Genomic DNA, 16,467 nt, shown 5'->3' with positions numbered 1-16,467 from the left:
TGACCGGCCAACAAGAAAAACTAAATCAAAAGCTTATGAAAAATAGTTTAGCATGGAAAATATTCTAAATTTCTAACAAATATTAACTAACCCAACAACTTTTAGTATATACTTTTAGGTAATCAATTCGTTATTAATAACCATAAACATTAAAAAAAAAATCTAAATTTGAGAAGCACATTCTAATTTCCAGGTCCATAATAATCTATAGTGCTTTGAGCATTTAGGGATATTCTTTTACAACTCACATAAGTGTGAAGCCAAGTTACTGTCTTAACATTAAATTAAATTACCATTATAAATTGGTCCCCCACCACATGATTCTTTAACATTAGTGTTAGGGATAGGAATTTGAACAATTTATTTAATTATGCTATTCCCAACTAGGGTTCTTATGTTTAATGATCTCCCATTCCTATTCGGGAGTGCTACAGTCACTAACCTTGAGATTCCAATCCATATTATTCTTCTTATCACCATCAACACATGCATATAAGGAAAAAGTTAAGTGCCATTTATCAAAACCCTAAAAGTAAAATATCATCACCTACACCAACGGTCCACCTGATAGCCTGCTATATATATACAGAATGATGTGCATTCAAATTATTTTTTCCATGACCAAGAATTAGAACAATATATTATTGTAATTTTGTGCATTATGGAAATTTGTTATATTTCTAATCAAATTATGGGTGGCAATTTGTGTTCGCGTATCAGGTTCATGTTCTATCAATGCACTATAATATTACATAGGTCAACCCTAACCTAACCCATTTAATTAAACGAGTCAGGCTTTTCAACCTTAACTCGCTAATTTTGTGTCGGGTTTTCACGTTGTGTAAAAAATTGTCAGGCTTAAATGTCGCGTGTCAAGTATAGGTTATGTTGAGGCATGGGTATAAGATTATATATGTTAACTCGAGCCCTACCTATTTAATTAAACGGATCGAAACCCTAACCTTAACTCGCTAATTTTATGTTGGGTTTACATCAAGTTTACGTATTAGATTAAAAATTGTATAGATTTGAGCTTTCGGGAATCACAAAAAGGCGGAACTAGAACTTGAGTGGAGGGAGGGAGGACAAAACTTTTTCCCAAAGTAAAATTGATAAGCTATTTAGTAGTCGTGTTAAAAATGATCAGCTCGAACAGCTTGACAAATGACAACCCTTAAATCCATAATTTTGGTATATATTCACAATGGCCTAAACATCACACCAAGCTATGAATCTTGACTTGGGTATATATTTTGGCAGCTGTAATTACTTTTTGAAGCGTGGGGTGGACTTATTCCAACATTATCCCCTCCCCTCTCTTTCATTTGTAACATTCTAGACTTTATCCTTCCTAATCTCACAGATGAAAGTTTGTCGATTGCATTAAATTAGGGGGAAACCCATTCTTGAAGGCAATGGAACCCATCCAATGGAGGACGAAACTTGTTTGGGGATAAGATAAACCAGCTGTGCTGACTGCTCACTTCTGACTTTTGGTAACCATCAAATCAATATTTATATATTTTTTAATTAATATTTGAAAAAAAAAAAAAAAAAAAAAAAACAGTTTTTTAGGTTTACTTTTCTTTTTTTTTTGGTATTATATAACAACACAACAAGACCTTCTCGTATTCTTCACGTCTCTCTTTCTCTTTGTCTGTCTCTTTATCTGCCGGGTGGCGGAACTTTAGTTTTGGTGAATAACGCCAAATCGGAACAAAAGTAACACGTGCCATTTGGTTACAAACATGATGATGCATGCGCATGCAATATTATCACAACCTTTCATTCATATTTTTATATGTTTTCTTCTTCTTCTTTTTTTAATTTGTCATGACATTTATGAACCTTCACTCATTTTGATAGTCCTTCAAAGTTTAAAAACTTTCAATTAAAGATATTGAACTTTCAATTATCTCATTTTGATCCTTAAGAGATAGCTTAATCGGCTGGGACCATGCTTAATGAAGCGGGGGTCACTAGTTCGAATCCCCCTCCTCCCTCTTGTGCAGATATGTCAAAAAAATAAAAATAAAAAATTACCTCATTCTGTTAAAATTTTTCGTTAAATATTGTCAAAATTTCTAAACTTCTCTTCTTCTTTTTTTTCTTTTTTTTTTCATACCAAAAATATTACAAATATGTTTATTTTTATTAAAAATAAAAAATAAATGCATGATAATTGAAAAAAATTAAAAGTTTGAGGAATAAGATCATCTATATCTAGTTAGTTATAGTAGATGGATATTTTTGTCTTTTCACTTTTTGAGGGGACAAAAATATCTATCCATTATAACTAACTAGATAGTCTTCAGTTCAAGTAAAATGGATCATTTAGAGTTTTTGAACTTCAAAGGGTAATAAATTCACATAGCGTGGAAGTTTAGGGGAGTATTATAAAGTTTTTCTTATTTTTTTAATAATACCACTACCTATCATGATATATCACAAATCTTAATGTAGGCTATGAGCTTACCTTTCTTTGAGGGCTACTCTACTCCTACCCTATGGCTCTCTATTGAGAGGATCTTCATTTGCTTCACGCATGCAAACACAATCAGTAAGACATGCCAAACTGCCCTATATATGTCCATTTACTTTTCCAATTTTGTATTGTCGTATGTTCTCTTAACTTTGTCGGCATCTATATATATATATATATATATATAGCTAGGTCTTTCTTATAAAGATGTATTGTTGTATGTTCTCTAAAGTTTTTTTTGGCCTCTATCGTATAAAATGTATCGGTCAGGAGTGCGTTTTTAAAATATAAAAATAGTATATTTGAGTTATTTATTTATTTATTTATTTTGAAATAGTTTTTACTTTTGTTTTTTTTTTTTAAAAAAAAAAAATCGTCTTTTGTGGGATGAAAGGAATGCTATTTTTATACATTTAAATGATAGCAATCCGTGATCCAATCATTATATGGTTTCCGAATTAGAGTTTAGAAAAAGGAAAAATAAAGGGCATCTCTAAGCAGTAATATCTATTTTAACTATTCAACTTACATATTTTTCTATGGAGAAATGTTACCTTCTTTTTTTTTTCTTTTTTTTTTTTGGGTATTCTCTTGATCATACGTGGATCTTTTTTTAAAAAAAAGGTAGAAAAAAAAAAAAAAAAAAAATTACCCTGGTGTCTTATTTATGATTTTTTAGAAAACAATATCCACGTAGGATAAAAAAATAATACTAAGAGGAACAGTACTTTTTTATTTTAGTTACGAACTTTTTAATACAAATTCTAACAGATTATCTATTCGCGTAGAAGTCTTGCACTTGGATCATCTCAAATGCCCAAAATCCAAGCTTTTTGAAAACCCAATATTTTTTTTCATATTTGACTCATTTTATCTTACAAATCAACAATTAAATTTATGAATTTATATAACCCCACATAAGTCAATAGTAAATCTCACAGATTTAATAAATTAACTATTAAATTTGTATGAAAATATAAAACAAATATAAAAAAACTTATTTACCTTTAACATACTCAATCTTAAATCCATTCTGAAGCTTGAAAATCCAAAAAAAATAATTAAAAAAAAAAAAAAAAAAATCGAAGGAGGAGTAATATTGGCGTAGTGCAGGTGCAGCTACAGAGGGAAAAGGGACCACCTGGCTACTGACAAGAAGAGATTTCTCTGGCCCTCCCCCTTGTGGCGCCCATGCAGCTTGTGTCAGACCCTGTGAATCCAACCCAGCCCACTTGGATTTTCTGACAATCGCACAGAATATGAGGCTCTCTTCTTAATTTTTTATTTAAAGTTTCAATGGATCCACTCAATCAATTAATTTATAATACATAATCCCACTCTAATTTGATGACCCATCTAGCCAACCACCGATCCGAATCTCTAATAATTTTTTAAACAGTAAATTATGAGAGGATTCATATAAAATTTATTCGTCCAAATAAAATTTTAGATTGACTGCAACTATTCTATTTGAACGTAACCATAATAGCACATGTTCATTGAAAGTATCACAAGAGACGCCTAGACATTAGCAACTAAAGATGACTGAGTCATAGTTTGACCGAGCTTCATCAGGATGTTAGTAGGACTCAAGCCGACTAATACTAATAGGATTGGAGATTCTTGTTTCAGAAGTCGAACTCTTATCCTTTTACATATTCAATCCCTTTGAGAATTTCCTTAAAACCACTAAACAACGGTAAATTTAGAAATGTGAAGAGTAAAGAGGAGGATTAGAAAATGGCAATGAGGATTATGAAGTTGACAAGTGAGAAATTAAAGGCCGTTTGTCCTCCTCACATCACATGGCTCTATTTTGGAATAAAGAAAAGTATTAGATTCCTTTCCATCTTTTCATGTTTATGTTAATAATTCTTTTTTGCAGGATACAAGAGCAGAATATTTGTTTGATGCCACCGAGATTGAGCACAACTTATTGGTTTTCTCTTCTCACCAATTCTAATATATATATATATTTAATTTGAAAGTGATTAACGATTTTTTTTAAAAAAATTTTTATTATGTTCTTTCCACTTACCAACTATTTTGTTATTTTGAGTTGGCCCAATTGGTAAGGAGCTCAAATTAGGTGTTAGAATATACACATGCGAGTGAAAAATAATTAAATTTTATATTTTAAGTATATTATAATATAATATGCAAAGTTTGCGTTTAGTGGTGTTTCAATATGTTATATTACGAGAACTCGCCGTAAGGAATAAATCTCTCCAACACTAATAAGCTGCCGTCTTGTTTACATGTGAACTTTTTTAACATCTAATCAAACCAAAAAGTTGACATAGTAGTTTTGGGAAGAAAATAAAATAAAATAAAGATATTACTTTAGAGAAATAATCTTAGAGATAAGTTAATCTATTGCTAATCAATGATTATGATTAGTTTTCTTAAGATGGTTCAAATAAGAAAATGATAAAGGCACAACTTAAACTCAACTTTGACCCAATTTTTCTCTTAAGTTAAAAAAAATAAAAAAAATAAAAAATTATCTATGGAGGAGAGAGAGAGCCTTAAAATAGAGAGAGAAAAAAAAATTTGGTCTAAAAGTTGTGCCAAAGTTGAGTTTAAGTTGTAGCTATATCACACCTCGTTCAAAGATGCTACATATGTTTTTATGCAAAATGATTTAATAATTCTTTATATATATATATATATATATATATATATTTTAACATTCTCAACATTTTATCACTAGCCTATGTGGCAACAAAGCTTAGTGAAGAAATAAATAATACCAACCCATTTTATTTTAAATAGTTAAAAACGTGATTGGATTCAAGTTATACTTGGTTCTCAAATGATTAGAAAGTTGATGATTATAAAATAGGTACAGAAACTTATGAATTTAGATAAATTATTCTAAAGACTAGTTACATCCAAGTGGTTCATACATGGTTTTTTAATGTACTCAACTTATACACTAACGTGGTAGTGCGACACAACATTGTCATGTCAGACAACAAAACAAATTTGCATAATTTTAAACATAAAAATTAAATAAATCGAGGGGTGCCCAAATAGCCACACCAAGCCATTCCCACGGTGTATAATCGTCCTCTTGGGAGTAAGAAGGTAATCAATCACCCCCACAAAACCATTAGGGGCGGTCGAGCAAAATTTGGCACATAACACACTACACTAGATCTTGCTTGCACCAAATTTGATGGCCACGACCACTCCACTTACGTGGTGGTTGGTGATTGCGCTAATCAACAAAGAGGCAAAGGGGCTTCCGTTGCAAATCTTTTTTTATTGGCCACGTTGCACTATCACATCAACGTGTAAGAAAAGTACGTAAACCATCATGTACGGGTAGCATATAATATTTATACTTACAATTCAAATATAAATATCAATTAGGGAATCAATCAATAAAAATAAAATCTTAAACTACAATTGATTAAAAACAAAAAAATCAAGAATTTATAAAACATTTTCCCCTTTATATATGAATCCATAAATTAATTTAAAAAGAAAAAAGACAAAAAAAAAAATAAAGAAAAAGAAATGTAAAGATTATGAAGGCGTAAATTTCAAGGCCATTGGGGGGGGGGGGGACAATGAAAGTTAAATAGGAGTAGTTGATGGTACTTTCCGACCAAAAAGAAGGGTGGGAATTTAGTGGTACTTTTTTTTCTTATTGTTTTCTACTTTACTCCAACCCTAATTATTTGATTACTACCAGTACTTCTTACAGAGATCTTTCTGTACTTTCCCCATTCTCAATTTTTAGACCTTTTTTAATTCTACACACCCAAAAAGAAAGGGTACTTTGGTACTTCAATGCCTTTCCCTTTTTTTCATTTTTCATTTTTTAATTTTTATTTTTTCTAAGCCAATGGGTTTCTTCTATTCTATCATAATTGCATATTTTTATTTATTTATTTATTTATTTATTATTGTAGGTGCTGTTTTCCACTTAAATAAATAGTAAACACAACCTGAAGTAATTGTAGTGTACTTTTATTTGGCTTTTAATGTTTTCATTAAACGCTGTCACTTTGAACTACCTACTAACTTGTCCAAAGAAAAATGTTCTGTCAACTCCCGGATTTGACCAACCTTAACTCGCACCGCATCACCGATTCACCGTCATTCATAGAGAGGTCATGACTCATGGGCTCTTTCTTTATTGTGTTCGGGGAAGAATTTTAGGAGGTGTTTGGCAAATGGGATGGCCTAAACATTGTAATTGATGTAGATTGATGTGAAAAAAAGTAAGAATGTTTTGTATAAAAAAAATGAAAAAGTGGTATGGAAAAGTGAAAAAATTTTGTTTTGTAGTGATTTTTTTTATTTGAATAATAATAAAAAGTGAATTATTTGATATTAAAAGTAAAAAAGTTAGAATGTTTTGATGTTAATTTTTTTGGGAAATGGTGATAAATAGTGTTTGGCCCATCCCCATCCCCATTACCAAACAAACCCTTAATTGTTTTTGTTTTTAAATTGCATATTGATGCGAAGTAAAAATGAAGAATGTTTTCTTTTAAATATTTTTCTAGTTTGTTAACTTTTTTTGTTTTGAGAAAAAAAAAAAAAAAGATTGAAAGCAAAAATTGTAACAAACGGAGCTCATTTTATTTCAGTGTAAAATATCTTTTAGTCTATTTTTAAGGGGAAGTGTCAGGGAGCCAAACAAATGAACTCAGAAAAATTTTTAAACTGACGTGACAGAGCGTGAGTGGCAGATAAGGGAGAGAAAATTACATTTTTTTTTTTTTAATTTAAAAACCATTGTCATGTCAGTTTAAAAATTTTTATGGGTTCATTTGTTTGACTCCCTATCACTTCTCATTTTTGAGTATTTGATTGTAACTCTTTTTTAAAATGCTTCTCATTTTGAAAAAATATTCTAAAAAGTGAAACGGGCGTGTTACATATTCAATAATGGCTTTTGGACTAGAGAGCGTGTAGAGGTGGATTGGTGTGGTTGCTATGTAACCAAAAGCATTGAGCTAAAGTGAAAAATGAGAATTCATATCAAGTTTATATTTTTATTTATTTTGGAGTTAAAAGTAGGGTGAACAATTTTTGACACGACCCCACGAATCCCATATAAAAATTAACGAGTTACCAATTTAATTAAATAAATTATATTAGGGTTAACCTATATAGTTTTATAGCCGTACATCGACACAACTCAAATCCGACACGCAAATCCTAATTAAAAGGGTAAAGGAACTTCAAATGTGTCTTGTAGGGGTTTGGCTGTTTGCTCAAAAGACAAAAAGAAGACTTGGGGTGGGAATAAATTGAAGGCATAACTTAAGGATTTAGAAAATTGTTTTGCTTTTGTACTCTTTTTATTGTACATTGAAAACTTATACTAGGGTTTTTATTTTCATGGAAAAAAAAAAAAAATTATGATGGAATAGAATTGAAGTTAGTTAAAGAAAGCTATGGATGGAATCTAAGGGATACCCTAAAATTCCTTGCAAGTGTGGATCGATATGTTGGGAGTAAAGGCCTACAGAATTGGTTCAATTGTACTGAAAAAGCTGATAGAGTAGCATATGACTTGGCGAATAAATTTGGTTATAGGTCGGACCATCCATCATTAAGGCCCGGATAAAAAGTGTTCTCTATATGTAGCCTTTTTTTTCCTTTTGTACTACCATGTGTGTATGTGTCAAAATTTCAATTAAGTTTCAAACAACAGCATCAAACATTAATGATTATGGTTGGAGGAGAAGAATTGGGGCAGATAAAGGGAAAAACATTAGGCGGCCAAAATGGGAATTCTTAATCTTATTAGTATTAAGTGTCTTGAATATCGCTAATGTCTTGATGAGGCTGGACTAGAATATGACTTGGTCAGACTTCAAGGCTACCGTTGGTATTCCATGCCTGTCTTTTTTAATTAGAAAAAAAAAAAAAAAAAGGTGGTGGTAGGCTTCTCGACAACAAATTCAAACATAAATACAGTGTTTAATTTTTTTTTTTTTTTTTTTAAAAAAAACAAATAAGAAATGAGTAAAAAAAAAAATGACACGATTCTTTGTATCATAGGCTAAAAGTTAAGAAACAGGCCGCATAAATTTTGAATCATGTCAAGAGTTTGGCAAGCTTGAAAGCTACGACGACAACAACAACAGATTGGATGCCATTAAAAGAGGAGCACTGCTGACTTTCGAATCGAAGCCATTAGATAAGAAGAACTATGATCTCTCCGGTTGTAAAAGTCTCCGCAACAAAACAACGGCAACAAAAAAGAAGCAAAAAAACAAACAAACAACGTAAACAAAACACAAAACTAAAAACCAGTTTCATATATATATTTGCAAAAATTGCAATGGCTTGGGATGAAGCTTGAAAAGTTTGGTGTAGATGTGAAGTGGTCAAATCCTTTTTTGTTGCGGCGTGGGATGGTCAGTTTTATCGTTTTTCTCATTTTTCTATGACTTTTATCTTTTAATAATATCTTTTTACCACTAACCCATGATGTATAAGATTAATATATTTGCATTAGGCCTAATAGGAGGGAGGAGGGGGAAGTGTGGCGACAACCCAATCACCTTTCTTTTCTTCCACTTAAGTCACTTTCTCTTTATAATCCTTTTTTCTTCCAAACTCATTCTATTATTATTATTATTATACATACCTCACATTCATGTCCCTCTGCATGTGTCTTGAATTACTTGTACTTTTTAAGCCTTAGTTGCAGTAATATCCCTTGTGATTTGGGTAATTTCTATTTATATATATTTGGGTTTTTAATTTTTCGAATCACAACAATTTTTATTTTGATTAACTGCTTTTGCGATTTGAGAGCACAGCGTGGATAAATAGGCGACTTTTTGAAAATGCACTATTTTAAAAGACTAAACTCCGGCTTAAAAGGTTAAACTGTGATTTTGCCAGATGTTTAACCGCATTTTTCGAAATCACGTTGTTTGTGTTTTTATTTTGTTGTTATTAAGACAAATACATTAACAAACAACTCATGACACAAAATAGTAAAATCCGAAGGATTGGCCCGAGCGACAAGGGTTGAGAGTGTGCTTTTGCACATGTTCTCTAGATTTACCTGATAGGAGTGAGAAAAACACTAATCATCAACATTAGTGTTTTTCTATTTTAATAAATTGTTTGGAATTTGATTTTTTTAAAAAATTGTGATTTGAAAGCACATCGTTGGCAAAGAGCTGACTTTTTGAAAATACACTATTTTAAAAGACTAAACTCTGATTTAAAAGGTTAAACTGTAATTTTGCTAAATGTTTAACCGCGTTTTCTAAAATCAAGTCCTAAGCCACATTGTTTGTGTTTTTATTTTTTTGTTATTAAGATAAATACATTAACAAACAACCCATGGCACAAATAGTAAACGCCAAAGGGTTAGCCTGAGAGAGTGTGCTTTGCACATGTTCCTGAAATTTACTTGATAGAAGTGAGAAAAATACTCTTACAAAGTCTAAAACAATTCTTATATTTATATAATGTCAAAACATTTTTCTTTTAAAAAAAGAAAAAGAAAAAGAAAAACTCTACAAACTGCTCTTATACAAGGTTCTCTCTGCCGTGAAGACAGTGCCACCATGAAGAAAATAAATGGGTACCGAAAGATAATATAATAAATTGGTTTAATGTGAGCTATTATCACCCATTACCCTAATTAAATAAACCATAATAATAATGGTCATGCAAAAGACCATACAAGATAAGAACTAAAAAGTGCTTATAGTAATTAAACAAAGTACAAATACACAAATACGAAGAAAAGTAGGGTCATTACTGCAAGCAGACCCAATATTTTTCATTTTTATAACCCACCCCCCACTTTTCAACAAACCCAGTCTCTCTTCCAAGTTATCTCAGACCACTCTGTATCTCCTTTCTCTCTCACTCGCCGGACTCCGGCGACATGTTCGGCGGAAACAATTTTCCGGCTCAATATGCGACGACCCGAGTCCTGAGATCCGACCCGGCTTTCACACTTTTCGGTACGGGCATCCTTTTTTAACGTTCATCCTCTCTTCCGAACTCTGTTCGTTTTGTTTCTCTCCGCCCAAGGCGGATCCGAATAATCATCCGATTTGGATCCGAATAGCGTTTCTGTGTTTCAATCCGGATCCGAACATCCTGTGCAATACTAATGGAGTACTATTATTGCTTCTTGTACTGTTCAAACCGAATACTTTTGCGTGTTTTGTAATATTTGTGTTAATTTCTCGTTTTTCATTGAATTTCAGATAACTCTGTTTGGATTGCTGGAAATCAGCTGAGAAAATTTGCCGGAAAATCCATATAACTCGGTGGTATAATCAGAACTCTGAATCTTATAGAGAGGATGCATGTGTTTCCATAGTCGATTGTTTGAGCTGAGATTGCATTAGTTTCGGTGAATGTGAGGAAAAAAAAAAATGGAAAATTTCTTTTCGGGTATACGTTAATTTGTTGAATTGATGGAAAGAATAAACACATGGAGACCGATTGCGTGCAAAGCTCGGTATTTGTTTTCGGGCTGTTGGAAGCATATTTAGGAATTGTGGTATAGAAGAAGTTTTTGGAGTCCTTTGTCAAGATTGAGTTTTGTATGAGAAATTTGATTGGTTTTGTTTGGGGGGTATAGTAAAGATTTGTTTTTGACATAACAATCAAAGCTTGTGGGGATTATTTTTGTGGAGGAGGAAGTCGCTGCTATTTCGAAAATGAATTCAGAGGGAGGAGTGAATGATGGCCGATGTCGATTCGGATCAAGTGATTCGCTTCTCCCGGGTCTTATTGATGATGTTGCGTTGAATTGCCTTGCTTTGGCAAGTAGATCCGACTATGCTTCGTTATCATGTATTAATACAAGGTTTAATGATTTAATTAAAAGTGGGTGTTTATATGAGTTGAGAAAGCAGTTGGGGTTTGTGGAGCATTGGGTGTATTTGGTTTGTGATCCAAGGGGGTGGGAGGCATTTGATCCTGTGAGAAAGAAATGGATGACTTTGCCTAAAATGCCTTGCGATGAGTGTTTTAACCATGCTGATAAGGAGTCCTTGGCTGTGGGTAGTGAATTGTTGGTCTTTGGTCGTGAGTTGATGGATTTTGCTATTTGGAAGTATAGTTTGGTACACTGTAGTTGGATTAAGTGTCCGGGGATGAACCGCCCTCGTTGTTTATTCGGATCAAGTAGCCTTGGTTCGATTGCTATTGTTGCTGGAGGCAGTGATAAAATTGGGAATGTTTTGCAATCTGCTGAATTATATGACTCTTCATCAGGTACATGGGAAATGTTACCCAGCATGCACACCCCGCGTAGATTATGCTCAGGCTTTTTTATGGATGGCAAATTCTACGTGATTGGCGGAGTGGGCGGAATGGCTAATCCCACTGCTTCATTGACTTGTGGGGAGGAGTATGATCCTCAGATGAGAAGATGGCGGAAAATAGATGATATGTATCCATTTGCCAATAGGGCCACTCAGGCTCCTCCTCTTGTGGCAGTTGTGAATAACCAGTTATATGCAGTAGAGCATTTGACCAACATGGTTAAAAAGTATGACAAAGTGAAGAACACCTGGGATGTGTTGGGAAGGCTTCCAGTCAGGGCTGATTTGGCAAATGGCTGGGGCCTGGCATTCAAGGCTTGTGGAGAGGAACTTCTTGTGGTGGGCGGGCAACGAGGTCCCGAAGGTGAAGGAATTGTGCTCAACTCTTGGTCTCCTGATTCTGGGATCAAGGATGGAACCTTGGATTGGAAGGTTCTTGGTGTGAAAGAGCATGTTGGTGTGTTTGTGTACAACTGTGCCATTATGGGTTGTTGAAGATATGTTGGATCGACTGAAAGGAAGGTTCCAGTATCTGCAGTTCCACCTGGGCCTTGAGGGTGCTTCTGTGTGCATTTATCTTATTGACTAGAATTAATTGTCACTGAGATAGCTTTTGTCTAGCTGAAAATTTGGTGTTCTTTTCTTAACATGCTTGAATTTGAATGCATTTCTACTTTCATGTTTCTGCATTTTATTTGCTTTTGAGGGACTAAGTAGAGTCACTTTGTTAGTGCTTTGTTGTCTGTCTTAACTGTCAAAGTTCATCCACAGCCAACTTATTTATACCAATAAATTGAGAAGCCTTTTACATAATTATATGATGTTCAATTTTTGGTGCCTGATCTTTTAATGCTTCACGCTCTTTCCCATTTTTACTGCACATTTTCTGCACCAAAAGGAAGAAATGTTTTCTTCCAATAACTAGGTGTATCTTAGTGATTGTAGAAACAGAGCCCGCACTACTCATACTTTTGCTATTAGGTAACTTTTGCTTCATTCCGTCTTGTAAAAGTTGTAGTTGTGTATACTTTTATTCGTAACTGCTCATTTCTTTTCTTTTCAAACTCATGAGACACAGCTCTTACTAAAGAGCTTTGTAGGCTGCAACTCAAGAATAAATTGGCTCACTCATGAATTTATAGTGGTGAGGATTCTGGCTTATTCTTCACTTAGGCTGGCATTTTGAAGTTTATGAATACCAGGTTATGGGGCCATATATACATGTGTTTTCAGCTCAGTTGAGGGGCTTTTTTTTTTTTTTTTTCCTAGGTTGATGTGTTCCACAATGTGGTGGTCAGGATGAGGTTCCAATGAGGTGGTAAGATGTGAATTACACGCATCTCATTCCACTCTTAAAGTGGCCCTTTTGTTGAGGTTCAATGTTTCTGTTCTCCTGCTTATCTAGTTTCCCATTCTCTCTCAAATATCGTCCATGCAAAAACTGTTGTTGGTTGGGCTCTTTTTAACATGTATTCATTTCAATAATGTGGTGGACCTGCAAATAATATGCAACAAACATTACCAACCATATTATGATTGAGGGCTTGGGGTGATGATGTGTGGTGAAACTGTGTCCCAAATGATTTGTGGCTACAGACTGTTTTTGTGGGTTCAAACGTGTGAGATAATTGCGCAGAGGACATGAGTAAACTATAATCAATACCATCGGTTTGCCTTTTTTCTTTTTTGCTATTTATTCCCATTGCTGATTTCTTCTGTGAAATGACTTACAACGGTCCAAATTACAGGAAAAATGAATGAAATTGATGACTGATTCTGTTTTGTGGTTTGAAAGTCGGAAAGTTTGGGATGGGATGAGTCACATTAAATTGTTGTGGTCACTGTGATTTTCATTGGACTCTCATGGAATAATACATAGAAAACAACAAAAACGCTACTATTTCAGCAGACAGCAATGCAATCAAACCCTTGCCTTTTGTCTTATGCGAAGCTTTCTTTATGGGCAAAAAATATGATTAAAAGAGATGTAAGATCATATACACGGTTTTAAGAGCCCACCATTTCCACAATCAACGTGTGAATACATCGGTTAGGAAATTGCTTTGCCATGGGCAAGGGGTGTCCACCCGGTCCCTGATCTTGGTTATTGGCCAAAACTGAAAACCCAGACCGAGGTATTTCGGTTATTGGTTTTGAGAAATCGGAACCGGGTCCCGGTTAACCGACTGGTTCTGGTTTGTAGGTCCGGATAACTGGGTTTTTAAATTTATTTATTTATTTATTTTATTTTATTTTTTTCTCATGGTTTGGATTTTTTTTCCTGTGAAATCCTTGTATGTAATGTCGCTCATACAGTTATGTATAAGTCTTATAGATACATTCTCATGTAATGTGTTAAATTGTGTTATACCTACAGATACTACTTGTGCAGGCACTGCCTCTATATGTTTTCTCTTTCTATTGCTTTTAGTTTATGATGGTTTTGTTTCACAAAGTTTTGGCTTTTGGTGATATGAGCTGAATTGTAGAAACTGTATCTTTTGATTTAACTGAGTTTCGTAGGTCAACCCCTTTTTTTTTATCATCAGAATGCATGTTTACAACATGAGGAAATCGGATCCTAAATCTACAATTAGCTGTCAGATCCTATTCTAGATGTGTCGATAATCGGATTTTCAATGAGAAACAGAGGATAGACAAAATCAAGCAAAGGAAGTGAGGAACCCACAACTCAAAATCCCCAAAATATCAAATTAATGAAACCCATCATTTACCCCATCACCCAAAACTTAAACCCTAAATTTTTTCATCAAATTTCCTACACTTTCTCATCAACCAAACAAATATAAACACCCTAGGGTTATTAATATATAATTATATATTTAACGGATACCCCGGTTATAACCGGGTGTGAAAAATCAGAACCGGAACTGGTTCCCCAATTTCCCGGTATTTTTTGACACCCCTACATGGGCTACCATTCTGTTTGTGGGGTCTAAAGCATTTACATTTCAAATAATCCCTCTAAAATCTTTATTTATTTTTATTTTTATTTATAACAAATTACAGGCAATGTAATACGTTTGAAGATAATATATATAAAAAAGTAAAATCATATCAAAATTATAGATAAGCAAAACAGGCAAAAAGACAACGCAATCCATTGCAGTAATTTACACCACAGCCTTGGAAAGGATCCTGTTGGGTAATGGATCGGCCAATAAAAATCCAATGGGCCCAGCCCACTAGTAAAAGGCCCAGGCCAAGATTGAACCGGCCCATCGAGGGTAAAACTGGAAAGGAAGGTACAATGAGGAAAGCCACATTCACTAAAAGAACATGGTCAAGCTTGCAGCATTGAACCAAGCCACGTGTAGACGTGCCCGAGAACAAAGCAGCAGCCACGTTCTCCACAAACGTGGCCAAACCGTCAATCAGCTCCACAATTCCATGATCAAGAGATGGCCTATGTTAAGTGTTAAAATATTCATATTTTTAGCCCTTAACTTACATGTTTTAATCATTTAGTTTTTGTTAATGCATGCCATTTTAGTTCATTTTTGTGTTTTCCATGCTTTTCTAGGCTTTTGAAAGAAAATGAAGTAAATCTGGAAGATTTGGGCTCAAAGAGAGAAAATGGAAAAAATTGGAGATCCTGCCATTGCGATCGATCGCAGGTTCCCTGCGATTGAGCGCGCTACCCGAGAAGATAAAGCATGAAGCGGCCATCTGCGATCGAGCGCCACACACAGAGGATCGATCGCAGACTTGCGATCGAGAGCACACGGGTTGTGATCAAGCACACCCATGCGCTGGTGCCACATCAAAGTTGCAGCCAGAATGCTACTATTTCCATATTAGGGTTTTCCAACTCCAAATTGTAATAGGATTAAAACCCTACGAAATTCCTAGGTTTACTAGTTTGTCAAGGACTTGTAAAGCTTATAAATAGACCTTTAAACCTTAAGAATCATCATCCTGGGAAAAGGCACAACTTTGGGGAAAGGAATTGGAGGCTACCTTTCGGTTCTTTCTTTCCCTTTTCTTTTTAGTTTTATTTTCATTATGTGTAACTAACTCTTTAGGAGGGCTAGATTGAAGCCCTAATTATGCTTATTCAATATTTTAATATTGACGCCTTTGTGATGATCATGTTATGATATTTAACTTGATTAATTATTATTTTCATGAATTCCTCATATGTATGTGACTGGCCATTATATGCATATAGTATGGACTAGTTAATTAAATCAATTTGGATAACCGAGTCCTGGGTTTAACATAAGTAACAAAAGAAATCCACACCGGGTTCTTGGGTTAATCAACATGGGGAACCGGGAGTATACATTTATGCCCTATGCCTCATGTATTTGTCGATTTCCACAGAATATATGCTTTCCTAAGGAACAATTTAGTATACACCATGCTAAATCCTTTAGGAAAGAAAAGAGTTAAAGTATACACCCATGCCTAACTTGTTTGCTTAGGAAAATCTATAACTTAAGGAGTATACACCCATGCCCTTAGGTTGATAAACATTAAATAGATATAACATGATCAAATCATTGATATATTGTTATATTATTTAAGTATGATTAGTGGTGGATATCAAAGCCTTGCCTTTACCTTTTTCATTTATCTTTTTATTTATTTATTTATTTTTACAATATCAATTCAGTGACAAGTTGATATTTTTAATTAATTCTAGATAAAATCAACAATCTCCGTGGGATCGACCTCGTA

At 33.8% G+C, this 16,467-nt stretch overlaps 1 protein-coding gene across 2 annotated transcripts; it reads left to right on the top strand.

Moving 5' to 3' along the window:
* Positions 1-10,283: 10,283 nt before the first annotated feature.
* LOC132164208 (Galactose oxidase/kelch repeat superfamily protein) lies at positions 10,284-12,576 on the top strand. 2 transcript variants are annotated; one of them, XM_059574650.2, is made up of 2 exons: positions 10,284-10,446; positions 10,696-12,576. In XM_059574650.2, exon 2 carries the CDS (start codon positions 11,155-11,157, stop codon positions 12,256-12,258), a length of 1,104 nt encoding a protein of 367 aa, XP_059430633.1. In that variant the 5' UTR covers positions 10,284-10,446; positions 10,696-11,154; the 3' UTR covers positions 12,259-12,576. The 2 variants fall into 2 exon arrangements, with proteins under 2 accessions (XP_059430633.1, XP_059430634.1); XM_059574651.2 differs by having other exon boundaries at positions 10,284-10,603.
* Positions 12,577-16,467: the final 3,891 nt, after the last annotated feature.

The sequence above is a fragment of the Corylus avellana genome, chromosome 8 (genome assembly GCF_965113065.1).
Source record: "Corylus avellana chromosome 8, dhCorAvel1.hap1.2, whole genome shotgun sequence".
Lineage (NCBI taxonomy): Eukaryota > Viridiplantae > Streptophyta > Magnoliopsida > Fagales > Betulaceae > Corylus > Corylus avellana.
Note: the sequence above shows the minus strand (reverse complement) of the source record. Positions and strands in the feature narration are given on the sequence as shown.